The 26,853-nt window shown below is 60.7% G+C and overlaps 1 protein-coding gene across 1 annotated transcript in view; it reads right to left on the bottom strand.

Moving 5' to 3' along the window:
- The window catches only part of COL22A1 (collagen type XXII alpha 1 chain), a 112,459-nt gene extending 88,515 nt beyond the window's left edge, over positions 1 to 23,944 (bottom strand). The window contains exons 1-5 of the mRNA XM_054708736.1: positions 23,851 to 23,944; positions 20,246 to 20,812; positions 4,069 to 4,143; positions 2,317 to 2,428; positions 709 to 832 (exon numbers count right to left, since the gene is read on the bottom strand). Coding sequence (XP_054564711.1) covers positions 709 to 832; positions 2,317 to 2,428; positions 4,069 to 4,143; positions 20,246 to 20,812; positions 23,851 to 23,944 — 972 coding nt within the window. The remainder of the gene's footprint in view (positions 1 to 708; positions 833 to 2,316; positions 2,429 to 4,068; positions 4,144 to 20,245; positions 20,813 to 23,850) is intronic.
- Between the last annotated feature and the right edge of the window lie 2,909 nt (positions 23,945 to 26,853).

Raw genomic sequence — 26,853 nt, 5'->3', positions numbered from 1 at the left:
AAAGAACAGGGCAAACCACAGACAAAGGCGGGCTGGCCCACGGACGCGAAGCCGGGCCTGGGACTCGGCAGACTGCCTGGGTTCAAATCCCACCTCCCCTCCCGTCACCTTAAAGAGGCAGGCACGTGCCCACCCTCGTGCTGCGGCTGCGATGCTGAGGCCGGCTCCCTCCCCGGCCACGGCCGCTCGTGGGAGGATCCACCTCTGCAGGGACGGAGCCCAAACGCCAGGTGGACAAAGACCCGCTTCCCTGCTTCATGCAGCGTGACACCCAACGGCCCTGGGAGGGCGCTGCCTGTGCCAACGGTATCGGGGCAGGCACTGTGCCAGCTGCTGCCACCAGCCCTGGGCGGTGGGTGTGTGTCCCGTTCACGGCGAAGGACATCAAGACCCAGAGGACCACACCAGACACAGATGGAACCCGGGTCCACCTTCTCCTCCATCCCGAGCCTCGCTCAGGCTGCGGACACACAGGTGCCATCGGCCAGCAGAGCTGCTGCCACGCCTGCGGGGAGCAGGTCCTCGCCCCACCGGAGAGCCAGCACGCCACCCTCCCCGGGGGAAGCGGTGCCTCTCTGAGATGTGACCCCCCTCCTCCCCACCGGGGCCTCCATACTTCCAGGCCCAGGACAGAGGCCCTGGGGAGCCCTGGGGGCGGCGAGGCCGGCCCCGAGAAGGACCGGCTGCGGCCTGCGCCGGGCTGCGCACCTGCGGGATGCCGTACTGGTCGATGACCTGCCAGATGTACCAGTCTTCTTTCCGCGAGCTCTTCCGGAAGCGGAAGGTGGTGACGAAGGCGTACTCGTCGGGCAGGCCTTGGGGGAACACATCCCTGGGGGGGGGGGGGGCGGAGACAGACAGTGATGCCCACGAGGCCCAGCGACCAGACAGGAGCTGCCAATGGCAGCCACGCAGCCTGGTCCCTAAGCCCTGCCCACTGAGCCTCCTGAACACTTCTCCCCCCGCCCCCGCCTGACTGCCTGCTCCTTTCATCAGGGCCTGGGGGGGCAGGGGGGCCTGTTAGACCTTCCTGTGGCCCCTCCACTGGCCCCTTCAAATCCACCCACAATGCTTCCCTCTCCCCAGGGCACCGTCCCTGACGCAGTCCAGGCTCACAGCAGCTGAGCGGCCCAGCCGCACTCCCTGCTGTCCCTGCAGCAAGGCCCACCTCTGACACCCTGCCCTGCCTGGTCCCCTGCCCCTGCCCCAGGACATCCTCCCGGCTCCACAGAGCCCGGGGTTCCAGTGGGCGTGGGAGCAGCCCCCATCTGGGGGAGTCCCCATCTCCCTGCAGCTCCCCTCCCAATTCAGAAAGAAAGGGGTCCCTCGCAAGGAGTGCTGAGGGCGTCCTGACCTCTCTCCGGCTGGGGCAGCCAGGCTGGGAGGGTTAGCTCCCCATCTGGCTGGACCGTGGCAGGCGAAGGCTCACGCCGAGGGCCGAGGGCCGAGGGCCAGCGGGTCTCAGAGCTCGCCTCCCCTCAGCTGCCTACGCCCACCCTGCACACCTGGGCCGGCGGCTGCCTGGGGAGCGCACTCAGCCTTGGCTTCCCCACTAGCCGTCTGGCCAGAGAGCCGGGAGGGGAAGTGAGGAGGCGGCCGGGTTCCTGGTTCTCAGACGCGCAGACCCTCGGGGACCCTGCGCTTGGCGAAGTCTGGGCCTCCCTCTCCGATTCCCGTGCACAGATCTAAGCTGGGGGGGGGGGGGGGGGCCAGGTTGTTCCAAGGCCCTGTCTGAGCTGGTTTCCCAGGCCCACACGGGGCACCAGGAGCAGGGCCGGGCTCAGCACCTGGGCCTCCCCCGGATCAGGGACACTGAGGCCATGGCCCGGACTTCCCCTCCGTCCGCACGCACGGGCTCTGAAGCCAGAGTTCACGTCACCTCACTTCCTCTAAGTTCATTCCTAAGTCCAACTGGTCTGTTGTTGTTTTCAAAACACACTTCCTTCTTAGACCTTTGAAAGAACACACGAGTGTGTGTGGATGTGTATATCGAGATATATCTCTATATGCTCTATATTACTCCACCTATATATTTATGCCCATAGATAACTATACTACATCTACATCTGTTTCTATTTATGTCTACAGAGGGAGGAACTAAGACTTTCCTTAGGACACATATACACACACATACTACATATATACACATACGTATACTACATATGCACACACATATAGTACATATATATATGGAAAAGCAAGGAAAGTTATTACAATGAGGATGGGAAAGACATGAGCGACGACTGTCCGCAGGAAGCAGAGTGGCCTGGCCTCGCCCTCCCACAAGCCCCGCCGCAGGAGGGGGCGGGCACTCACTCGGTCCTCTGCACCACGGGGAAGGACCCCATCCGGACGTAGGAGCTCTGCACCCCGTCCTCTCGCTGTCCCAGGACGTCCTTCACGCGGAACAAGTCCATCAGGTCAAACCCTGTGGGAAGGCAAGAGGGGGTGAGTCTGGAGAGAGAGGGGCACGGAGACCAAGGAGCAGCCCCTCGCTCTGCAGAGGCAGCCTGCCCCCCTACCCGGGAGCGATGGGGCCTCCGTGGGGGGAACCCTGCAGGGACCAACTTGGGAGCGAACAAACAGCAGTGAGTAAGGAGAGGTCCGCCCCCATTTCAATTCCTGTCCCAGGAAAAGGTGCACGGCCGGGGGGAGAGGGGAGAGGCGCCGGGCCTCCCACTGAAATCAGGTGCCCTCAGAGCCCAGCTGGGGACGGGAGACCAGGGCAGTCGGCGGGAGTGGCCAGCAGTGCCCCCCAATGGGCAGTGACTCAGCTGTGAACACATTCACTTCAAGGTGAGCGAGTTAACAAGGCAGACAGGCTGAGTCATCTCGTGAGTCGGACAAAGCAGATGGTGATGGCACGTCCCTGGGCACCGAGCAGGACCAGGTGCTGAGGTTGGGGAGGTGCTGACGGGGGAGGAGGGTGGGGCAGGGAAGGAAGCAGCTGGTAAGAGCGCGGGGCTGAGCCTGCAGCTGGATCCAACGGGGAAACTGGGAAATGAGGCCCAGGGGTCTCTACATCAGTGGTCACTGGCTGGCCTGGCTGGTGTGGCTCAGTGGTTGAGCGTTGACGTATCAACCAAGAGGTCACCGTCCGATTCCCAGTGGAGGCACAGGCCCGGGGTGCAGGCTCGATCCCCAGTGTGGGGCGTGCAGGAGGCAGCTGATCGATGACTCTCTCTCATCACTGATGTTTCTCTCTCTCTCTCCCTCTCCCTTCCTCTCTGAAATCAGTAAAAACATTAAAGAAAAACAGTCACTGGCGGAGGCTGCTCCGGAGGCCTGCTCACCCTCCCTCTCCGCCCAGTGCTCCCGGGCAGCATGCCCGCCCGCCCCCACTCTCTGCACAGCCCTCAGGCACATGCGGGGCTGGCACCTCTGAGTCCTCGGCAGCAGCCCCTGACCTGGCAGGTCCCAGGCGGGGACTGGCAGCACCCACATAGCACCCCATCCTGACCGTCCCCGGCTCACTGTCTGGAGGGGAGCCTGACCCGTGGGCATCACACATGGGCCAGGACTGGACCCGAGGCGTGGTGGACTGGAGAGGGACGCCCAGGGGCCGGGTGAGGAGGGCAGGCTGCCGTCCTGGGGGGGACGCCAGACCACAGCGGGGAGGAAACCGGTGCTCACCGTTATCAGGATGATGGGAAGCCGCCTGAGCCACGCCCGCCTGTCCCCAGCACACCTGTCACTTCAGAGACAGCCTCCGAGGAGAGGCTGGGTCACCTGTCCCTTTGTTCTCTCACCATCGATTCGATCACGTATTTACAACTGTGACTCCCCGTCCCTCACTCCCAGCGCCTTCAACATTCCCTCTTGCTGGCCCTGCCCATCACCCGTCACTCATTCACAGCGGTGTCGCCGCGCATTCCAGCTCACGCAGTGACTCCTACGGGTCACCAGCCCACGGACACGTGCAGCTCTGGACTGGCAGGCAGAGTGTTGGAGGGTCAGGACGCCCTCCAGACAGGCCCGGCCCAGGACGGGCGAGGCCACCCGCACGGGGCGAGTCGGGCACAGGCCCAGCGAGGACGGCAGCGGCTCGCGTGCGGGCGCGTCTCTCACCTGTGATCTCCTTGGTCCCGCCGTTGGTGTGCTTGAAGCGATGTCCTTCCACGCGGACGCTGGGGCACAGCACGTCTGAGAAGCAAGAGCAGACAGGGGGCCAGTGAGCCAGGCCAGCCAGCCCCTCTGGGAACGTGACCTCACAGGGATCCCCCCCACCCCGATCTCACGGATCCCCCACCTCACAGCACGGAGGGCCCACACGGATCCCCCATCTCACAGCACGGAGGGCCCACACGGATCCCCCATCTCACAGCACGGAGGGTCCACACGGATCCCCCATCTCACAGCACGGAGGGCCCACACGGATCCCCCATCTCACAGCACGGAGGGCCCACACGGATCCCCCATCTCACAGCACGGAGGGCCCACACGGATCCTCCATCTCACAGCACGGAGGGCCCACACGGATCCCCCATCTCACAGCACGGAGGGCCCACACGGATCCCCCATCTCACAGCACGGAGGGCCCACACGGATCCCCCATCTCACAGCACGGAGGGTCCACACGGATCCCCCATCTCACAGCACGGAGGGCCCACACGGATCCCCCATCTCACAGCACAGAGGGCCCACACGGATCCCCCATCTCACAGCACGGAGGGCCCACACGGATCCCCCATCTCACAGCACGGAGGGCCCACACAGATCCCCCATCTCACAGCACGGAGGGTCCACACGGATCCCCCATCTCACAGCACGGAGGGCCCACATGGATCCCCCCCCCCATGTCACAGCACGGAGGGCCCACACGGATCCCCCATCTCACAGCACGGAGGGTCCACACGGATCCCCCATCTCACAGCACGGAGGGCCCACACGGATCCCCCATCTCACAGCACGGAGGGCCCACACGGATCCCCCATCTCACAGCACGGAGGGCCCACACGGATCCCCCATCTCACAGCACGTAGGGCCCACACGGATCCCCCATCTCACAGCACGGAGGGCCCAGTGCCTGGAGCAGATGCGCGTGTGAAGGAGGCCCCGTCCCCACCCGGGAGGAGCCCAGAGGGTCTACCGAGAGAGGGAGCCAGACACCAAACCCAGATGGACAGGGGATACGGGGCAGGAAAGGGCACGGGTGCTGGGGGCTCTGGGCACAGAGCCGACGCCCGGCCCGGCGTGGGGAGGGCAGGGCCTCCCTGGGAAGCGAGGCTGGAGGTTCCAATGAGGAGCAGGAAGGCTGAGCCAGACGCACAGACGCCGCCGAGGGAGCCTCCCCGAGAAAGGAGTACGTTGTACGTGAGAAGCCGAGTCGGCGGGCGCCCAGGACCAACCCGAAGGTGTCTCTTATGCACCTCAAGGAGCTGCAGGGGCAAAGCCAGGAGAATGCCAAACTGCGGGGCCGTACGAGGGCAAGTCACGCGATAACATACACTTCACGACAGCGCGTTCCATGATCCTCACGTACACTCATGATCAGGCACACTCATGATCCTCACGTACAGGAAAGAGCTGGCGGAAAAGGGCTCTTTAGTGGCCCTATCAATCCCAGGGAGGGCACAACTTTGAACTCGAGAGGCCTGGGTCCCAGTGTGGGCTCCCCGCCCCGCCCCGCCCCCTAAGCTCTGGGTCTGGGTGTGCGGGTCGGTGCCGCGGGAGGCCCTCCAGAGCACACGCGTGTCCCAGGGCTGCACCGAGGATGGGCGAGACCACGCCCAGGACAGGACTGGGATGGGAGGCGGCCCCTCCTAGCCCGAGGCAGCTTAGTGTGGACGCCCCGCCCACGAAGCCACCTGGTCACACGCGATCTTGTTAAAACCACACGCCGCCAGGCACATCCGCATCCCATCCCCTCCACGCGCCACGCCCTCTCCTCATCCTGGGGCACACGCGTTCAAGGGCGGGGCAGGTGTGGGGCCCCTGGCCAATCAGCAGTGAGGGGCATGAGGGAGGTCATTTCCTGATTTGGGAGGAGCTATTCTTTCATTTTTATTTTTGTTAATCCTCACTGAGGATATTTTTCCATTTTAGAGCAAGTGGAAGGGAGGGGGAGAGACAGAGAGAGAGAGAGACATTGATTGGTGGCCTCCCGCACACACCCTGACCAGAGCCGGGGATCGAGGCTGCAGCCAAGGTATATGCCCTTGACTGGAATCGAACCCGGGACCCTTCAGTCCTCGAGCCCTCGCTCTATCCACTGAGTCAAACCAGCCAGGGCGGGAGGAGCTATTTTTAATGTTGACCCTAAAAGGCACCGGGGGGTCTGACGAGCCCCGTGGAAGAAGGTATTCTGGACCCAGCACCGAGCGGTCTGTCTGGGACCTGGTCCGAGGGAGGAGGCAGGCGCTGGGTAATATTTAGACGCTCCACCCAGGATGGTGGCAGCTGTGGGGCGGCGATCGATGGCTTTCACTTTGGCGGCCGGCCAGAGTGACTGGCTGGGGAGCGTGCGTCATCTGAGATGAGTTGACTCAGAGGTTCCTGCCTTGATTATGAGCGACCCCCAGGACTGGCGGCTGGGGCTCCGGCGGTGGGCAGAGCCACTGAGCCCGGTCTCCGCAGGTATCCCAGGGGACAGCCTAATTCCCGAACCCCAACGGACAGGGTCAGCTGAAGGCCCCGAAGGCAGAGAAAATAGTCTCTCCAAAGTGTCAGCACTTGCCTGGGCCGCTCTCAGGTGCCAGACGCCCCGCGCCAGCTGCCACCCGCTTTGGGGACCTCACTAAGCCTCAGAGACTCCGGCGCCATTTATAGCTGACTCCATTCAGCCAGGACACATGGGCCCAAAATACTCCGTCCAGCCAGCGCCGTGGCCTGTGGGGCCGGGCTCACCTGCTTGTCGGGGAGGCAGGGTCAGCATCCAGTCCCTCTCAGCCCGTAACTCGATCCCTCTGGCCCAGAGATTTCCATGCTTGGGTAGTGACCTATTTACATCTGCATTAACGCATTTCATTTATTCTAACTAAATCCTCATAGGGCTCCAGACACGTTCCCGGCACTGAGGTACTTCCGGGGACACACAGGGGGATAACAGATGGGTCACCGTCTCTGCTCCAGGGCCCTTGTGGGCTGGCTGAGGGGACAATACAAGAAAGCAACATCGTCCAGTCTCCTTGCTTCTCAGCCCCTCCTCCTGCCTAAGCTCTGAGAATCTTCCAGGCCTGGAGCCCCACCCCCACCCCCGGCTTCACTCCGTCCCCCTCCCTGGGTGAGGAGGCCCTCTCCCCGCCCGTGTCCTAGGGGGTGCCATGCAGAAGGCACTGGTGCACCTGTCTGTCTCCCCCCCGTGATGGGAGTCCGCAGGCCCGGCTGGATCTCAGTCCAACTCTATCTACACTGTCCCCGCAGCCCAGGTGGGGACAGGTCCTGAGCCCACGCAGAACAGTAATGACAGTGACACCTGAACTGAGAAGGAGACGCTGAGCGGTGGGCTGGGCCCCCTTCCAGGCACGGGCTTCCTCGCGATGTGGATGAGCCAGTGAGAAGAGCTCACGGGCTCGGGACTTCTGCGTGGGGCAGAGACTCCTGGAGTGGTCGGCCTCACACAGTGGTCAGCAAACTCATTAGTCAACAGAGCCAAATATCAGCAGTACGACGATTGAAATTTCTTTTGAGAGCCGAAAACTGACTTCTGCGCATGGGCCACGAAGTTTCAATTGCACTGTGCGTGCGTGCCCGCACGTGGTATTTTGTGCAAGAGCCACACTCAAGGGGCCAAAGAGCTGCATGTGGCTCGCGAGCCACAGTTTGCCGACCACTGGCCTCACATCATTTCCCAGCGCCTTCCTGGCTGAGAGAAAGTCCCTTTTGTGCTGAAGGGCAGAGTTCTCGGCCCCAGGAGAAAAGCTGTGGCCGGCTGGTCTAAGACTATCATAGTGACACTGACTCCCCGTCTCTCCAGCCTCCCTTGCAGCTAGGGACGAGCCTGTGACCCGTCCTGGACGAGGAAACCAGTAACAGACGTCTGCATTGGTTGGGAGAGGGGTGGTTTCTTAAAGAGCGTCTGCTCTTCCCCACGTCAGGGGTAGACAGGTGGGAGATTTGGGCAAGTTTATTTCCTCCTTCGAAGGTTGGCTGCCATGTCCAGGGGGCCGGCTAGAAGAACCGAGAAGGACTCTATACCCCGGCCGAGGTGAAAAGCAGAGGGAACGTGAACTTCTGTTTGTCTAAGCCCGTGGTCGGCAAACTGCGGCTCGCGAGCCACATGTGGCTCTTTGGCCCCTTGAGTGTGGCTCTTCCCCAAAATACCACGGCCTGGGCAAGTCTATTTTGAAGAAGTGGCGTTAGAAGAAGTTTAAGTTTAAAAAATGTGGCTCTCCAAAGAAATTCCAATCGTGGTACTGTTGATATTTGGCTCTGTTGACTAACGAGTCTGCCGACCACTGGTCTAAGCCACTGCAGCCGGGTTTTCTCTGCTTGTGGTTGCGTGTGCTCCAAACCTGAAGGCGGGGTGAGCCAGGCGGGAGGGTTGGAGGGCCACCTCTCTCCCCGGGCCCGAGGACAAGCCCTGGGGGTGGTGAGAACAGGTCCATTCCTTCTCGGGGCAAGTGGCTCCCGACAGACTGTGCCACCTTCGCTGCCCCAGTGAATATGGGCCGATCGGGTGCCGGGTCCACAGAAGGGGCAGCTCCGGAATTAAGGGCCGGGGTCGGTTCTCAGGAATCAAAATGCGTCCGCGGTCCGTTCCCGTCAGTGGGGGCACTTTCCTCCTTGGAAGCGCGAGCGCACTGAGAGGACCGGCTGACTGCTTTCCCTCCCGGCCGCCCACCGACTGCGTTTCCCCTCGGTCTCCGGTCTCCGGGTAAGTAGAGCGTCCCAGACGCCCGGAGGGAAATCGGCGCTCGCCGCCCACAGGGCGGGTTCTGTTTCACCAGCGCCTTCTACAGGGGCCGGACGCAGGCCGAGCAGAGCTGCCGCCCCCAGGGGACGCACCAGGACTCACTGCGGTTTCTCTGGGAAAACGCTTCAGCTCGTCCTCCGTTTCCCACATGGCAAAGGGGAGGGAGGGTTTGCGCATCCGGGGAGGAGGAAGGTTGGCACAAGACATCTCTGGTGCCCTCCTGCTGTGCGCAGACACAGCCACGTTCCATCTGGAGGACACACGGCCAGAGGCCCCTGGCTCTCAACCAGGGGTGTCTCCAGTTGGGAAAAGAGAGCGCTGGCCATCGTGGAGCACCTACTGCGTGCCCCACACCCAGTGGGGATGTTATATCCACAACCACCATTCTGGGAGTTCCTTTTGTTCCCATTGCACAGATGTAAAAAATGAGGCTGAGCAAGCCACGAGCTAGGAGTGTCTGAATTTAAATAAGGGTCTCCCTGCCTCTAGAATCTGGGAGTAGAGAAGGTACCCCGGACCAGGAGATCAGAGAGGCAGGACCCGGGGTGCAGGGAGAGGAAGGCATCGCTGCCCTTCCATCACCTCACGGCAGCCGCGCTGAGGGCAGCTCACCCAGACAAGGTGATGACATTGCCAGCGGGCAGGGAAGAGGCAGAGGAGGGACGTGATGCATCAGACGCCGGCAGATGCGGGGCCCAGCTCCTCCGCGGCTGCGTGCCGGCCAGGAAACGTCCACACATTTCCACTCGGTAGGGCCCCAGACGCTGAGCGGGCCCCAGGCCAGGGATGACATGAATAATGATCACAATCCTCAGGGCAGATCCCGGCACTGGGGATCGTGTCTGTCCTGCTGGGGGTGGAGTGGCCTCAGGACCAGCACACAGACATGCAGACAGCCCGCTTGCACCAGCTGCTGATTACCTTAACACTTAAGCCGGTGGTCGGCAAACCCATTAGTCCACAGAGCCAAATACCAACAGGACAACGATTGGAATTTCTTTGGAGAGCCAAATTTTTTCAACTTAAACTTCTTCTAACGCCACTTCTCCAAAATAGACTCGCCCAGGCCGTGGTATTTTGTGGAAGAGCCACACTCAAGGGGCCAAAGAGCCACATGTGGCTCGCGAGCCGCAGACTTAAGCCAACGCTTCCTGCAGCCGCGCGCGATAGGTGCTCCTGTTTACAGAAGCGGAAAGCAAGCCCGAGCGAGGTTAGGAAACAGATCGCCGGAGGCCACGGGCTAGTCATGGTACAGTCAGCATGCTGGCTCCACCGCCCCAGCAGTCTCCCCAAGGTCACCTGCCCAAGGTCACCCAGCCCGGGAGACCCCAAGCCTGTCTGTCTCTGAAGCCTGCACGGACAGACAGCCAGCTTGCAGCCTCCTGAGAGCCCCTCTGCCTCTGAACGGCCCTGACTTGTGGAGGGGCTTGGTCACCTGAGCCCACAGCACGCAGGTTTCTCAGTCAGGCCCGCGTGTGCCCACCGACATGGAGCTGGGAGCCCCAGGTGGGCAGACTGCAAACACACCCGCCTGCCCGCGGCTGGCACCAACCCCCACCCAGGTCCCCGTTCTCTCTCGTGAAGGCCACTTAGATGTTTCAATGCAGCCGCGTGCTCCTCCCGATCCCCGAGCGTCTCCAGCGAAGCCTCTCCCGCCCCCCGGCAGCCCCCTCCCCAAGAGGAGTGGAAAGAGGAGGTCTCCTCGGAGCCCTAAGAACCTCTGAGCACGCGGGCAGAAGCTGGCGCTCAGAGCGGTTAAGAAACATCCAACACCAACAGCTAGCGAGTGGCAGAGGCAAGAATGGAACCCAGGCCTTGGGGCTTGGGCATCGAACACCGGGCCGTTATCCTACCCACACAGCTCGGCATTGGCAAGCAACCTGCGGGCACATACAACAACACACCGCCAGCTGCTGGACAGCTCCGCTGTGCAAGGTGGCACACTCATTTAGGCCGGTCCCAGCCCTGCAGGGCAGGTATCCGCATCCCTTAGAGGTGAATACAGAGCTGTCCCGCTGGAAAGGATCAAAGACTGCTGGTGGCTGTGCCCCAGGGTCATGATGTGGACCCGGTGAGAGGAAAAGACCACCCAAGGTCAGGTGGCACCTCCACCTCCTGTCCTAGGACCTCCCAGAGATTCCTGCCCTGCGGTTCCCTCTAGGTCAAAGGGCATCGGCCCCACGCCCCCTGGCTGACGGAGGGCGACCCCAGCTTCACTGGGCTGGAGGGCGGAGGTGGTCAGGTTGGGGGAATGTTGCTGTGAGCGTTCCGGAGGCAGCCTGCTGGGAAGTGACAAGACATTGCTAGAAAGACAGTCCCTCTGGACCTGCTGACAGCTGCGAGCACCGGTCCGAGAGCCGGGTCACATGTCCACAATCTCAGGAGGGGCATGGCTTTAGATGGGAACACGTGCCGATTGGTTTAGAGCCTTGAGACAAAGGAACAGTGGCAAGGGCCATGTCTGGTCTCCCAGCCCCACTCAAGCCTGCTCCCCGGTGTAAACTGAGGCTGAAACAGGAGAGTGGGGGCGGGGTAGCCTCGCAGGTGGAGGAGGAGGTCTGGGCCTGCAGGCCTCACCTAGACCAGTGGTCGGCAAACTCATTAGTCAACAGAGCCAAATATCAACAGCACAACGATTGAAATTTCTTTGGAGAGCCACATTTCTTAAAGTTAAACTTCTTCTAACGCCACTTCTTCAAAATAGACTCGCCCAGGCCGTGGTATTTTGTGGAAGAGCCACACTCAAGGGGCCAAAGAGCCGCATGTGGCTCGCGAGCCGCAGTTTGCCGACCACGGACCTAGACCATGTCAGTTTCTCCTCCTGTGGCTGTGTCCAGACCCAGAAATAGGTGTACACGTGTGTGGGGATGTTTCCCCATCCAAGGTCATCCTGAAGGTTAAATAGGATAGAGGGCAGGAAGTTGCTGGCAGGACACCTGGCATCGAACACATGCTCATTAATTCATTTATTCAGGCAACACCTATCAGCCCAATGCCCAGCACATATGTCTGGCATGAGGAGAAAACATGCAAACACGCAGGCGAGGTGGCCCTGCCCACTCACCTGGTGTTCACGTGTCCAAGAAGCAGGCAGAGAACAGACAGAGACAGACACAGAGATGTGAACTGGTCGCCTGGGAGCAGGGCTGTGGGTGAAATCCGTGGCCAGGCAATGGGTGCTGGGTGTGGGGCCAGCACCCACGCGGACCCGCTAGTCCAGGAAAACCTCTCGGCTGAGCCACACGAGCTGAGAGCTATGAGGGGCGTGAACCAGCAGGGGAAAGGCCAGCAGGCAGCCGGCTCCCGCCATGTCCCAGCCAGAGCAGAGCCCTGAGGAGGGAGGGGCTGGCTTGCCCTGGGGCTGGGAGGGAAGCCCCCGTCACCTGGTTGAGGGGAGCGGAGAGGGAGGGGAGGTGCTGGGCCAGGGGCAGTCCGGTCCTCACCAGGCAGGGTGTTGTGAACGAAAGAAGCCACCCGCTAACCTGACAAGCTCAGGGGAGGCCTGTGTGGCAGTCTTGAAAACTCAGAGCCCTAAAATAACCACAAAAGATGGTCTGAAAATTAAATATTTAACTACAAACAGGTTATAGTGGGCAGTCATTCCTAAGCTGATATCTTCCCTGACAAAGATCAACTTAGATCTTCTTTACTGAGCCCATTTGCCTTTTTGCCTCTAAGATAACATATGTGTGAGATGTCTGGGTAACTTGTAACTTCCTTTTTCACCCCGGACCCCTCAGGGCACAACAAATGGCACCGGGACATTCCCTCATTGTTATTGTTATCAAGTTAATTGTCAACTGTTAATTACGTTAAAGTATCCTGTATCTATCTCTGTAAGAGAAGCACATGTCCATCATTTCACTTTTCACCCTATCCCAGAGGTTTCCCCGCTTTGCTTTGTCCCACCTCCCTAATCTATCACCAATGGATTTCATGTAACTCACCTATGTCCCTTTCCTTTGATTTCAAGGTATAAAAATAGATGTAACCCTGCATTCTCCGGAGCATTATCTCAATTCATTGAGGTTCTGCTTCCCGGCATATGTCAACAGTTTGGCTCAAATAAACTCACTAAAATTCTTTACAGGTTTCAATGGTTTTTTTTCGTTAACAGTGTGGAAGGCAGGGCAACGGAAGATGGCATGCCCAGGGTCCAAGGTGTGCTCTGGAGGCCGGGCAGAGGGCAGGGGCAGGCACAGTGTGAGTGCCAACGTCCCGGGTCCCTGGGACCCCTTTCCCTCCAGGGGAGCGTCCCACGGGCCAGGCACCAGCAGGTGTCACCAGAGACTGCAGGGACCTCCTCTGGGAAGGGCTCCTGGCTCTGACTGGACAGTGGCCAGTGCAGACGGTGCTGGAGTCTCGGGCGTGGATGCGAGAGAGAGGACTCTCCGAACCCAGGCCTGGCCGCCAACATGAATGCTGGGAGATGAAGAGGAAATGGCAGAGGAGGAGGCAGGTGGACAGGAGAACCAGGGAGCGAGGAGGGCCGAGTCCACGGGATGAGGGCGTGTGTCTCCTAGCGCCGAACTCTGCCGCAGAGCTTTGCCTTCCGTCTGATGCGAACGCTCTGCTCACGCTCACGGCCCCGGGTGGTCATCTCAGCAGCTCCCCGTGCACAAGCCCCTCTGAGCCTCCTCCCCACTCTGTCCCGTGGGCTCCGGGCGAGGGCGTGACCCTGTGCTGCTTGTGCCCGGCACCCGCTGTGTTTTAAACCCTCTGGGGGTTTGCTCAATTCAGGAACACAGTCCACTCTTAACGGCGCCCTCCGGGTCCCACAGGGATTAGTCCACAGACAGCACGGGAGCCAGACCCGGTCCCAAGCCACCCCAACCTCTCACCGTCCCCTTTTTCTCCTGTCCGTTCCCACCGAGGCCCGGGCTGCGGAGGGAAAGGTCACGGCACCCAGTCTGCCCTCGGTCACCCACGAACCCTGAGCTTCCGAGGACCGCGGGGAGGGGCACCCCCAAGGACTTCATCGTAAGGGGCAGGTGCCGAGCTGGGAGGACGGCGGGCACACCTGCAGGGAGGGAGAACCGCCCTTCTTCCCACGCGACGGGTCCCACGCGGCGGATGTTGATTAGACGGCAAAGTGCGCCCACAGGAGGGCTGACGAGCCACTCCCTGCCCTCGGGAGCGGGCAGTGCCGTCCAGGTCGGGAGAGAAGGTCCGAAACGCCGTGAACAAGGCCGGGCTGCTGGGGGCAGCGCTGTCCCTAAGTCACCCTGTGGCCACAAACCATCCCCCTCCCCTCAGCCTAGAAAAACAGGACTGGCTGCAGAGCCCAGCAGGCCTGGGGGGAGGGGGGCTCCCTGCCTCCGCCAGCAGCCTGTGGTTCTCGGGGGAGATGGGCAAACAAGATACGGTGCTATTTATTTTTTCTAGTCGTGGCCACATTCTCTCCATTAGCATGTGGCCTGGGACCAGACGTATCTGTATGCAGGCTCGGGGTCGTGTCCCCAGAATCAGAACACCAGTGGCAAAGGCAGGCCCCAGGACAGGAGACAGAGCCCGAGCCCCGGGAGCGGGCAGGGCCGGGCTCCACCCTCTGATGCCGCAGGCAGCCAGGCCAGGGCCCCGCCGCTGGTCCAGGGGGCCGGCCCGCCCTGCCCCTCCTTTGCTCTCGCCTCTGAGGCTGGAGGAGGTGGGCCCTGGGTTGGCCACTGGCTGCATTCCTGTGGGGGCTGGCGGGCTGGCGGGCTGGGGGGAATCCCGGCCAGATGTCCATGAGGAGCAGCTGGGCGCCCTGCTCCGTCCCTGACACATGCCGCTGGTACAGCAGGGCTGAGGCCAGGGGCAGGGGGAGGTGCACGCCCTGGGAGGAGGGCCGCTGCCCAGGGGCTCCCGGGGGCACCCACCTGCGCCTGCTCCCCCCACTGCCGCCTGCCCATCTCTGAGCACCGGCAGCCCCAGCCAGGCCTGCTTCCCAGGGCGGAGCCGCCCTGCTGACCCGCCTCCTGCGGGGTCAGGGCCGGCTGGCAGGCAGCTGGGTGTGGGTCCTGGAGCTGATCTGCACCTCCTGGCAGGTGCCCTCCCCCGTGCCCGTGAGGCCCCAGGTGCAGGGCCGACGGCACAGGTGGTGCAAGGACAGGGGCTGGGCCAAGTGGGCTCCCTGGGCACCGTGACGCTGCCAGCCACGTAGAAGGGCCAGAGGGTTCCAAACACGGACCTGCCTCCCAGGCCCCTGAAGGGCAGCGGGGAGCATCTCCCCGGAACACTTTTCAAACGCGGTCTGTAACTTACACAGAGCGGGGAGCCCCAGGCCTCCCCTTGTTCTCACGCCAGGCCTCCCAGGGGTCAGGAGCGCCCGGTGAGGAGCAGGGCTTGGCGGGCGGAGGCGGCGGATGGAGGGGTTCAGCTCCGCATTCTGGCCTCGTGTAGCCCTGGGTGCCACTCACTCCCGCCGGGCACAGCCCTGCTCTGGCCCTGGGTGCCCCGCTTGCAGCCCACCCCGAGCACAAGGCGGGATCTGGGGTCAGAGGCAGGAGCGGGCTGCGGAGGAAACCCCCACCCCGCTGCGCAGGTACTGAGGGACCCAGGGCTTTCCCTCCTGCTGCCAGGCCCCCTCAGGGCGCCCCCAGGCACGGTTCGCACCGAGCCCCCTCGCCCACGCCTTCCCACACCTGTGAGACTGACGTACATAAGAACCGTTATTAGAAACGAACAAACACACACCCCGTCCAGGCGTCTGTCCCCGCGCAGCCAGGCGGCTGGTCAGATTTCCTGCGTGCGGGCCGGGCCTCCCAGGTGCAGGCGGCGTCAGGTGCGCTGGCTTCTAGAAAGCCGTTCCCGCAGCTGCACGTGGGCTGCCCGGGGGGCGGGGCAGAGGGAAGCGTGCGCACATGCGTGCACCTAGGGTGTGCACGCCTGGCATGTGTGAGTGTGTCCCCGGGTGTTCGAGCGGATACACGTGTCTGTGTTGGTGTGAGTGTGAGTGTGTGTGGGTTTGCGCATGTGTCGGGTGGGGACACGCTCAGAGAGACCAGCGTCTCTAATTACAAGGACAAGGACGGACACGCTTCAGAGTCAAGCGCGTCACCTGAGCAGCCGGTGGCGACAGCTGGAGCCCTCAGCCTTCCGGGAAGTGGCAGGCTGGCCCAGCCACATGTCTTGGAAAGCCCCGACCTGCCATGCGACCCCGAGTCCCCCGTGCCCCCGACAAGTGTGAAACGCGTTCAGTAGGACAAGGGCAGCCGCAGGGCGGGAGGCACTCAGACACCCAGCCTTCCTCCGTGGAGTTAATTACAAGGAGCCGTATTTATAGCCATCGGTTTACATAGATTGCGTATACGTCCACACGCTTTTTGCAAGTACCAATTTGGTGGTGGCCACTCTATTCCGTCCCTTTATCAAGTCAACACCGAGGCCACCGTGGGAAAGACACAGCCAAAGCCCCGTGAGCTGGGACGCGCGGCAGGACACCCTCCCGGCGGCAACGTGGCCGCGGGTCAGTGTGGGGAGAGCTGAGGGAATGATGGACGTGCCCCACCGTCGAGTGGGACACACTCCTTCTAAAGAGTGAGACGGGGCCACTGGGACAGGCCTGGTCTGAGAGTGGACAGTCCCGGACCCACAGAGCTGAAGGCAGGACCGCCTGGCTCTGTACGGGGGCCCCCGGGGTCACCGCCAGGCTCGGGCCTGGCTGCCAAAGCCTCTGCCCCGTAAACAAATTAAAAGGGAATCACGGGTTGTTTTCAGTGTTTCGTCAGTTTCGGTCAGTTTCTAATAAAATTTCTCAACACATGATCGGAGTTCAGTGCCGATGACTATGCTAGGGTGACCTCGAGCACAAGCTGTTCCCGGAGGCTCTCCCAGTGACCCTGGGGAAGGGCGGGCCTCGCCTGCACCGCTTCCTGAGGCTGCCCCGCCCGGGGGCCAAGCCACAGACCTCCACGTGGCGGCTCCAGCCACAGCGATGCCGCCGCCGCTGCCTCCCGGGCTCAGGATCCACCCAGGGACCAGCTGGGCGGGTCACCTCGAGGCCACATGCATATTCCCAGATGTGTGTGCATGTGTGTGTGTGTGTGTGGTGTATTTTAGGGGGTATGTATATATGTGTGTTGTGTGTGTGTGTGCATGTGTGAATGTGTGTGCGTGTGTGTGAATGTGTGTGAGTGTGTGGGGGGGTTGTGTCTATGTGAGTGTGGGGGGCTGTGTTTGTGTTTGGGCTATGTGTATGAGTGTGTGTGTGAGAGTGAGTGAGTGTGTGTGTGTGTGTGTGTGTGTGTGAGAGTGTGTCTGTGAGTGTGTGTGTGTGTGTGAGTGTGAGTGTGTGTATGAGTGAGTGTGTGAGTGTGTGAGTGAGTGAGTGAGTGTGTGAATGTGTGTGTGAGTGTGTGTGTGTGTGTGTGAGTGTGTGTGTGTGTGAGTGTGTGTGTGTGTGAATGTGTGTATGAGTGAGTGTGTGTGTGTGAGTGTGTGTGTGAGTGTGTGTATGTGAGTGTGTGAGTGTGTGTGTGTGAGTGTGAGTGTGAGTGTGTGAGTGTGTGTGTGAGTGTGTGTGTGAGTGTGAGTGTGAGTGTGTGAGTGTGTGAGTGTGTGTGTGTGAGTGTGTGTGTGTGTGAGTGTGTGTGTGTGTGAGTGTGTGTGTGAGTGTGTGTGTGAGTGTGAGTGTGTGTGAGTGTGTGTGTGAGTGTGAGTGTGTGTGAGTGTGTGTGTGAGTGTGAGTGTGTGTGTGTGAGTGTGTGAGTGAGTGTGTGTGTGTGAGAGTGTGTGTGAGAGTGTTTGTGTGTGTGAGTGTGTGAGTGAGTGTGTGTGTGTGTGTGTGTGCATGTGTGTGAGTGTGTGTGAGTGAATGTGTGTGTGTGGGTGTGTGAGTGTGTGTGAGAGTGTGTGTGTGTGTGAGTGTGTGTGTGTGTGTGTGTGTGTGAGTGTGAGTGTGTGAATGTGTGTGTGTCCCAGTTTACTGCAGAGGCCCCAGGCGGCGGAGGGACAGGGCCCGGGCAGGAGTGCGTCAGGAAGGAGACGTGTGCTCACGTCTGTGCGGAGGGGCTGGGCTCACAAACGGGAGCGGAGACCGAGGCCGCCCTAATCCAAATGCCGCGCTGGGTGCAGACACCCCCGTTTCCCAGTGAGAACTGCGGGGGAGCAAACATCAATCTCCCCCAAAGAGGCACACTCTGTCTCTGTCTCCGTCTCTGTCCCGCCACGGGGGAAGCACAGGGACCAGCTGTCAAAGCTCCCCCTGGAGCAGCGCTGAAGCTGGTTGCGACCACATCAAGCAGGGACGCAGGGTGACCCTGCGCCGGGAGGTAAAGCCCCGGAGGATGGCGAGGCTCCTTCCTGGCGCTCATGCCCGCTAACATCTCAGCCCCTTGTCCAGGAGCTAAAGGCTAGGACCAGGGCCGTGTCCCTGGCCGTGGGAGAGGAGACGGGAGAGGGGACCACGACAGGGTCCTGAAATAGAAGTGGGCGGAGGCTCCCCGTGGGGCTGGCATCCCGCAGGCTCGCTACGGCGGCCCGACAAGCTATATCCAGCTGCTCCGTGGCCACGGCAGAGCCCGGGCGGAGAAGGCTCTTAATTACAGCCGATGTCCTGGGCTAGGCCCGCCCGCCCCCCACGCTGCAGGAGGCCCGGCTGGGATGGAGTCCCCTGGGAACCATGTCAGGCCACTGGGAGGCAGGACTCGATGCCGTGACACGGAGCTGTTTCCCCGGATGAGGCCCAGGCCCAGGCCAGGGGGACGGGGAGCCACATGCCAGAGCAGGCCGTAGGGAGGCCATAAGAGAGGCCCCAGGGCGTGGCCCCGGAAATCCACCTCTCCTCACATCGCCCAGCTCCGCGCCCGCCCGGGGAGGCGGCTGCACGCGGGCCCCTGTGCTGGCTGGCACTTGATAGGGTCGGGCCAATGGGAGGCACCAACCAGCCAGAGCAGAGGGGAGAAACCCCCCAACAGGGCTCCCGCAACCCCCATCCCTTCTATCAGCTGGCTCCCCAAGACCAGTTCCCCCGGGACCTCACTCACCTCCCCCTCCCCAGAGCTCCCATCAGGGAGAAGGGCCCAGCAATGGAGAGAGTGGGATGAGCCGGCTCATCGCCTGAGGCCACCTGCCCTGCCCTCTGGCCTCTGCATCCTGTATGGGCACAATCTGCTTCACTTTTCTGTCAGCTGGAGGGGTCTTCTGTTCCCGGGAATGAAGCCATCACCCCGAGTCAGAAGCAGGTCAGTGATAGGGAACGTGGGTTCCGGGGCATGAGGTCAGCAAGCGGCTCAGGGCCTGGGTTCTGTCCCGAGCCCTGCTGGGCCCGAGTTCCGGTGACCTCCCCCTCAGGGCTGTCCCTGCCACTCCCAGAGCTACCCACCCCCGGGCACAGAAGTTCTTCCCCATCTAGATGCAGCTCCGGCAGGTCCAGGGCCGGTCTGGGCCACGGCTCGCAGGACGGCACAGTGCCAGGGGGAGGGTCTGGAAGGGGTCTTGCTTCCCAGGGCCCGGCATCAGGGGCTCTGGGGTGACAGCTGGGTGCTCGCGGACCCTGAGCCACCCCTCCGCATGTCCACCTCTAGGCTGGGCCTGGGACCCGGTGTCTGGCTCTGGTGAGCCCAGACCCATCCTGGCCGGGCTGTTGCTGCCCTTCCTCCTCTTTCCCTCGGTGGCCCCATCCCCTCTCGGGCCCACAGCTGAGCACCCAGCAGGCCTGGCAGCTGTGCCTCCCAGGGCCTCAGCATCCTGATGCTCTCACCGGTGACAAGGAGGCGTCTTTATCCCGCCAGGCTGTGGTGACCCTGGTGACAGGCACCTGCCGTGTGCAGGTGCAGCTGGGTTCTTTCCTTACAGAGCCCGGAAGTGGTGGACACAGGCCACCACTGTCACCCCCGGGCATGTAGCTGAGGGTGACCTGGCCACAACCTGGCCACATGGCCTCTCCCTGCTCAAGGAGCCCCACGCCCTTTGTAGGCGGGAGCGCCGCAGCACGCATCCTCCAGCCCCGCAGCCCCTCCCCCCTCCCCCCACCGCAGACTGCACCCCCCGCCCCCCACCCACCGCAGACTGCACCCCCCACCCCCCACCGCAGACTGCACCCCTCCCCCCTCCCCCACCGCAGACTGCACCCCTCCCCCCTCCCCCACCGCAGACTGAACCCCTCCCCCCTCCCCCACCGCAGACTGCACCCCTCCGCCCCTCCCTCCCACCGCAGATTGCACCCCTCCCCCCTCCCCCCACCGCAGACTGCACCCCCCCGCCCCCCCACCGCAGACTGCACCCCTTCCCCCTCCCCCCACCGCAGACTGCACCCCTCCACCCCTCCCTCCCACCGCAGATTGCACCCCTCCACCCTCCCCCCACCGCAGACTGCACCACCCCCACCACCCCCGCGCCACCGCAGACTGCACCCCCCCGCCCTCCCCCCACCGCAGACTGCACCCCCTCCGCCCCAGCGCGCAGACTCACTCTCGCACAGGCGGCGCCGCAGCTTGCCCCGGATCCTGTCGATGGCGTCGAAGTCGGACACGTGGAAGACGTGGGCGGCCTTGGGCTCGGAGGCGATCTCCTCCAGCTCCTCCTTCAGCGCCTCCCCGACGCCCACGGCGAAGATGCGGATGCCCGCGCGGTGCGCCGCGGCCGCGGCCTCCAGCACCAGGTCCTGGCTGCGGCCGTCGGTCAGCAGGATGGCCACCTGCTGGAAGGCGCGGTTGCCCGGGCGGCCGCCGGCCCGCGGGGAGAAGCTGTGGCGCGTGATGTAGCGCAGCGCGTCACCCGTGTTGGTGTGGCCGCCGTGGAAGGCCAGCGAGCGCGCGGCCGCCTTCACCGCCTCCCGGGAGTGGAAGCGGCCCAGCTCGAAGGCCGTGGCGGGCTGGTCGCTGTAGTGCACGACCCCCACGCGGGTGTGCTCGGGGCCCACCTCGAAGGTGTCCACCAGGTTGGCCACCCACTGCTGCACCTTCTGGAAGTCCCCCTGGCCCACGCTGGAGGACGTGTCCAGCAGGAAGACCAGGTCGTACTGGACGCTTTTGCAACCTGCAGGGGCCACAGAAAGGGGGAGGGCGGTCCGTGGGCCGTGGGGGCCTGGAGGGGTGGTCACTGGGTCACACCACCTGCCTCAGACCCCCGCCCACTCTGAACCCACTGGCAGGGGCCTGGACCAGCTGCCTGAAAGCGAAGCCTCCGTTTCCTGTCCCATGGCCATGCGTGTCCCCAAGGCTGCTGTGAGGCTCGGCGGACAATATATACTGACAGGAAAGTGACCAGCATTCCTGGAACGTCACCGGGCCCATTTCCTTAACGACGTGGCTAAGGTGACTTCATTATCTTTTAAACCGGCCACAAAAGAAGGCCTGCCCCGTTCAGAGAAGCCCGGAAAGGCCATCGAAAAAGGCTTGAAATGCTCCCATTCCTGTCTGCGGGGACACTGTGAACCACCTTGCATCGACCTGATCGCTTTCCACTTATTTCCGGATAGTTATTGATGGGAGTGGGGCTGGACCAGACACGCTGATGGGCGAGCTGTGTTCCCTGCATCCAGCAAGGTGCTGGGAACCCACTTTCAGCGGATAATACCGGTTTCCATGGCGACAGAGCGTCTCCGGCAAGGATGAGCATAATTTATTTAGCTGGCGCTCCTTCGTGGGTATTTGAAGAGTTCCCTGCCCCTCGCCATTAGAAAGCACAGGAAATGCACTGCATTCATACACTGTCAATACAAACTTAACGGAATTCTGTAAAGCTTTGTAAAAATGGGCTTACAGTTTATGGTAAGTATACAAATACAGATTTCCTATTAACGATACGATGCTTTTGATTAAACAGCAAACAGCATTATTTCTGGTCTTCACAGCAACAAGAGCAGACACTCTGCTCATCCCCATTTTACATGAGAGGACACGAGGGGAGGTGTTTTCTGAACCCCAACGTGCTGCACAAACAGACGTGGGAACCATCAAGAAGCCCGGCCTGGCCCAGCCAGCCTGGCTCGGTGGCTGAGCAACAACCTATGAACCAGGAGGTCGAGGTTTGATTCCCTGTCAGGCTCGATTCCCAGGGCGGGCATGCAGGAGGTAGCCCATCCATTATTCACTCTCATTGATCTAGCGCGGTCTCTCTCCTCTCCCTTCCTCTGAAATCAATAAAAAAAAATATATATTTTTTTTTCCTTAAGAAGCCTGGTCTTGACTCTCCCAGAACCTGAGGCTTGGGCCTGCCAAGAGCAGCAGCTGACCACGCCTCTGAGGACACTGAAAGAGCTAAAGAGAATGAAACGGGGCAGAGAAAACGTATTGTGCTCGGCAGGTATCTTGCAGAAAGCGTGCAGCCTTGAGCACGGCATAGCTCAGATCAGCAGAGGACACCTGGCATGGGAGCAGCCAAGGACCCGCCAGACCCTCACGTCAGCAGGGCGGCTGGCGGCCAGCAGAGGTTTATAGAAGTCGGCCTCCCCCTTCGGTCTCTGCTGCACCCAGGTGCCTGAAGTAAAAGCTTCCTTTGATACATTATGGCCCCATGTCAGAGCGACCCCAGCCCACTCGGAACCTTTCATAATCCTCGAGCAAATTTGTCTGAATGCTGCAGAAAGTTGACTCGCTCAAAAGGCCTCACCAAGGAGCCCGTGGGAGCTGGCGGCCAGGGAGCTGATTGGGGGGTAGGCACAGGAGAGCTAAGTGTGATGTCGGAGCCAGGGCCCTGAGCCGGGCGCTGCTGCCTGGCTTCTGGCCTCTGTTCCGGGACAGGTGAAGGCCATGTGACCCCCCTCAGGTCACGACCTTTACCCTCCAGCCTCCTTTTGTACCTGTGAAATGGGAACTTGGGAAAGCCCGGCCTGTCCTCAGCCTGCCCCCGGGTGAACTGGAGAACCCTGTGTGTGAACTGTCCACTGGGAGCCTCGGTGGACACACATCCCAGACTCCCCTGAAGCCCAGGAGGCCGCGGGCATCACTGCCTTTCCTGCGAATGGGGCTTTGAGAGGCTCGGGAAAAGTAAAATCCAAGAGAAGGCTTCGTAGCAACGATACTGACGCAAGCCTTCAGGTTTTGGGGGGCTCCCTTGTTTTTTATTCTGTCTTCTTGCAGCTTCAGAGAAAATAGCTGGGGCTCTGACTCAGCACCGAGCGCCCCAAGCCTCACCCGCAGGGGCCCTAGCCTCTCTTCCCCTGGGTCCTCATCCGCAAAATGGCACCCAGCTTTACGTGGGGGGTGTGGCTTTATGTGGGCACGGTGCTTTGCATGAGGGGGAATTATGTGGGCGGGGCTTTGCGGGGCGGGGCTTTGCGGGGCGGGGCTTTACGAGGGACAGGGCTTTACTTAAGCATGGCGCTTTGCGGGGGCGGGGCTTTATGTGGGGCGGGGCTTTACGAGGGGCGGGGCTTTGCGTGGGCGGGGCTTTACGAGGGACAGGGCTTTACTTGAGCATGGCGCTTTGTGGGGGGCGGGGCTTTACGTGGGGCGTGGCTTTGCGTAGGCATGGCGCTTTGCGTGGGGCGGGGCTTTATGTCCAGTGACCTGGTGCCCAGTGCTCACGAAGGCCCTGCAGGCCTCGGCACCCAAAGTGTCTTCCTCCCAGAGGCCCTGGACAGGTGACAGGTGAGCAGAGCCATCGTCAGGCCAGGCCTCCCCGAGCCCCAGCTTCCTCTTCTCCCGTCCATGTTCCCGCTTCCTTCATCCACTGCAGACTTGCCGGGCCACCCCTTCTGGCCGGGCCCAGTGCGTCCATTTCCCTGGGAATGGCGGCAACGCCTTCGCAGGACGCGACCACACCCAGCACTGCCTGCTGCCCCCTAACCTGACAGGCACTTGAGAGGGACAAGCTCAGGACCTGTTCTATGATTCACTCAAAATGGGTTCAGACATCTCATTCTTTTCTCAACACACACATACTCACACACTCACACACATCACACACACACACACACACACGCAAGCACACGCCCTTAAGTGGCTGTTATGCACATTAGTTAGCCCCACACACACAGTCACCAGCCCCCTCGAGGGCACACCCTGCCCCGCCCCCTCCCACACCCAGGGCGTGCACAGGGACTTAGGCCTGCACAGACCCCTGCGACCCACCTGCTCTCTGGGCCCAGCAGCCGCGGGGGTCCACACTCCATAGAAGCAGCAGCAGGAGCAGGCAGGCGGGAGCATCCCCTCGCAGGCTGGCCATGGCTCTCCTGGGCTTGGGGTCAGGCGTGTCTCCACCAGGAAGAGGCCTCGTTAGGTTCTACTGCGGCATTTCCTGTGTGAAGAAAGACACGTTTAGAGGTGGCCCTCCAGCTGAGACGCCGCGGAAGCAACCTCTGGGCCCAGGTGGGAGGAATTCCCCCAGACCCGGGCTCCTGGCACGTCTTCCCTCATCAGACCCGGCCCTCTCACAGCCAGCCGTGAGACCTCCCCTTCACTGCTTCCACCTGTCCCCTCCATCCCTCCATCCGCTGGCACACCTGCACCAGGACCACCTGGCCCATTATCATTGACTACCTCAGGCTATCCCTGTGGCCCCAGCACCATTGTTGTGACATGTTCTACATTTGGACATCGAATGGGCTATTTTGTTAGTTTAACACGTTATAAGAGGACTGTACCTGTCTATGCCTATATTGAGTTCTTTTCTTAGGGCAGGTTTGTGGAAAATACTTTGGATGTCATTTGAGTTTTGAAAGGACCCCGATATGAATTGTCGTAGTACTTTATAGACTCGTTATAATATAGAGAGGTGGCCTGGTTTCCGCCGCCTCCTGGCAGGCATGTGTATGGGGCCCCTCTCTGTATTTTCATGTCCTTTTCAAAAAGTACTTGGCATTATTAATGCACGATCCAGGAAAGGAAAAACAGCTTATAGAGTTCACAGTTAATTTATTCACTTAATAGGTATTAACCAGTGGCCTCACGTGCCTGATGCTGAGGGCAGCCAGGTGAAGGACACCAAATCCACCCTCGAGGGCACTCACTGACACCTGGAAGACAGGTAAGACTCGGGCCGAGGAAGGGCAGATGAAATGAGTGCAGGTGGAGGGAAGGGCAAAGGCTTATGGGAGCACTGGGGGGGGGGGGGGGAGGGAGGTCACATGATCATTTTGGGGGAAGGTCTGGCTTCCTGAACCAGCACCAGCCAAGCCAAGTTGAAAGGCATTCCTTGGCTCATGGCCGCCGCCTCATCTTCAAAGCCAGCGGTGGCCAATCAGGTCTTTCTCGGGTTGCCGTCTCTCTGATTCTGACTCGAGAGGATGCTGTGATGACATGAGCTCACCAGGTACTGCAGGTTAATCTCCATATTTTAAAGTCGGATTGGTAGCAACCTTAATTCCACCTGTAATTAAGTCTCCCTGGCAGGTAACAGAACTGATTCACCGAGATTGGGGCATGAACACCTTTTTTGTGTGTATGATGACAGATGTATCACATCGGTTGTGCCATTTTAACTATTTTATGTGTGCAATTTGGTGGCATAAGTCATATTTGCATGTTGTACAACCATCGCCACTGTTTCCAGGACTTTGTAATCACCCAGGCTGAAAGTCTGTAACCATCCTATATAATAAAAGGCTAATATGAAAATTGTTCCCTCAACCAGGAGTTCGACCAGGGGGTGGGGCTGGCTGGCCAAACACCCATGGCCCCTCCCCCCGGTTAGCCCCGTCCCCTATTGCCCCCCATACCCGATCGGGGCTGGCTGGCCGGACCCCACCCGTGCACGAATTCTTGCACCAGGTTTCTAGTTAAGCAATAACAGGAGATCATTTCATTTACTTAGTTCTTCATTCATTTCCTTCAATGACAAGTTATAGTTTTCAGTGTATAAGTCTTGTGTCTCCTTGGTTAAATTTATTCCCGGGTATTTTTATGCTATTATAAATGGAATTATTTTCTTAATTTTCCTTTTTATAACTATTGGCTGCTAGTGTACAGAATTTGCCACAGATTGTTGAGTGTTGATTTTATATCCTGAAACTTGGCTGATTTGGGGTATTAGTCCTTATCATAGCTTTTTATGGATTCTTTAGCGTTTTCCGCATATGGGACCATGTCATCTGCAAATAGAGATAATTTTACTTCTTCCTTTCCAAGTTGAATGCTTTTACTCCTTTTTCCTGCCTCGTTGCTCCTGGTGTGTCAATTCTTCTTAGATATTTGCATACTTGATTTGCTAATATTTTTGAGAATTTTTGCGTCTATGTTCACGAGAGATTTCGGCCTGTCATTTCCTTTTTCTTGGACTGTCCTTTGGTTTGGGGACTAGGGTAATGCTGACCTCATAGACTGAGTTTGGGAATGTTCCCTGTGCCTCTATATTCTGGAAGAGATGATAAAGGAGAGAATGGCCTTCGACCCAGGAGTAAAGGGAGTGATCGCCGACTACGCCACTGAGGGCGGCGGGCCTGGGGTGGGACCCCAGGCTCCATAGTGGGTCAGTGAGCATCGCCGCTCCCTGAAAGGAGGATGACCGCTTCGCCATCGGGGGTGCAGTGAGGGTTACAAAACGTCGTTTCTGCAAAGCGAGCAGGGCAGATCCTGGCACAGACTGGACGCACAGTCAACGGGAGACCTTCGGCAGCCCCCGTCGTGGTCCAGCCCACCTTGGGTGGCAGCCCCTACAAACTGCAACCATTACTCTCCCTCTGCCTCCCCGGGCCCCGAACTCCTCCCGGAGCCTTGCTGCCCAGCTGGCATGATGTAGGCCACACCCTGTCCCTGGGAGGCAGCGCTCCGCCGTTAGTCTCCAAAGTCCAGCAATTAATTTACTAAGCCGCGTTCCTTCCACAAGCCAGCCCGTCGCCATAGTAACCAGCATTCCCTCTTCAGGGACCCACAGGTGGGGGAGGAGAGACACTGAGCAGAAAGCAATTTAGAAGGAGAAAATGAGATTTGGCACACGGCGAGGGCAGGCTGGGCAGAGTGTGAGCTCTGTCTGATTCAGAAAGTCTGGCTGCTGGCTGCTGCCCGCCGGGGGAGGAGGCTGGGGGGCAGTGAGGCACCGAGGATGTGTTGCTGGGGTGACAGGTGATGCTCCGGGCAGGAATCTGGCTGAGACATGAAAGCCTGGCGTGACTGTGTCCAGACCACTGCGCCAGGTCC

Source organism: Eptesicus fuscus, chromosome 19 (genome assembly GCF_027574615.1).
Source record: "Eptesicus fuscus isolate TK198812 chromosome 19, DD_ASM_mEF_20220401, whole genome shotgun sequence".
Lineage (NCBI taxonomy): Eukaryota > Metazoa > Chordata > Mammalia > Chiroptera > Vespertilionidae > Eptesicus > Eptesicus fuscus.
Note: the sequence above shows the minus strand (reverse complement) of the source record. Positions and strands in the feature narration are given on the sequence as shown.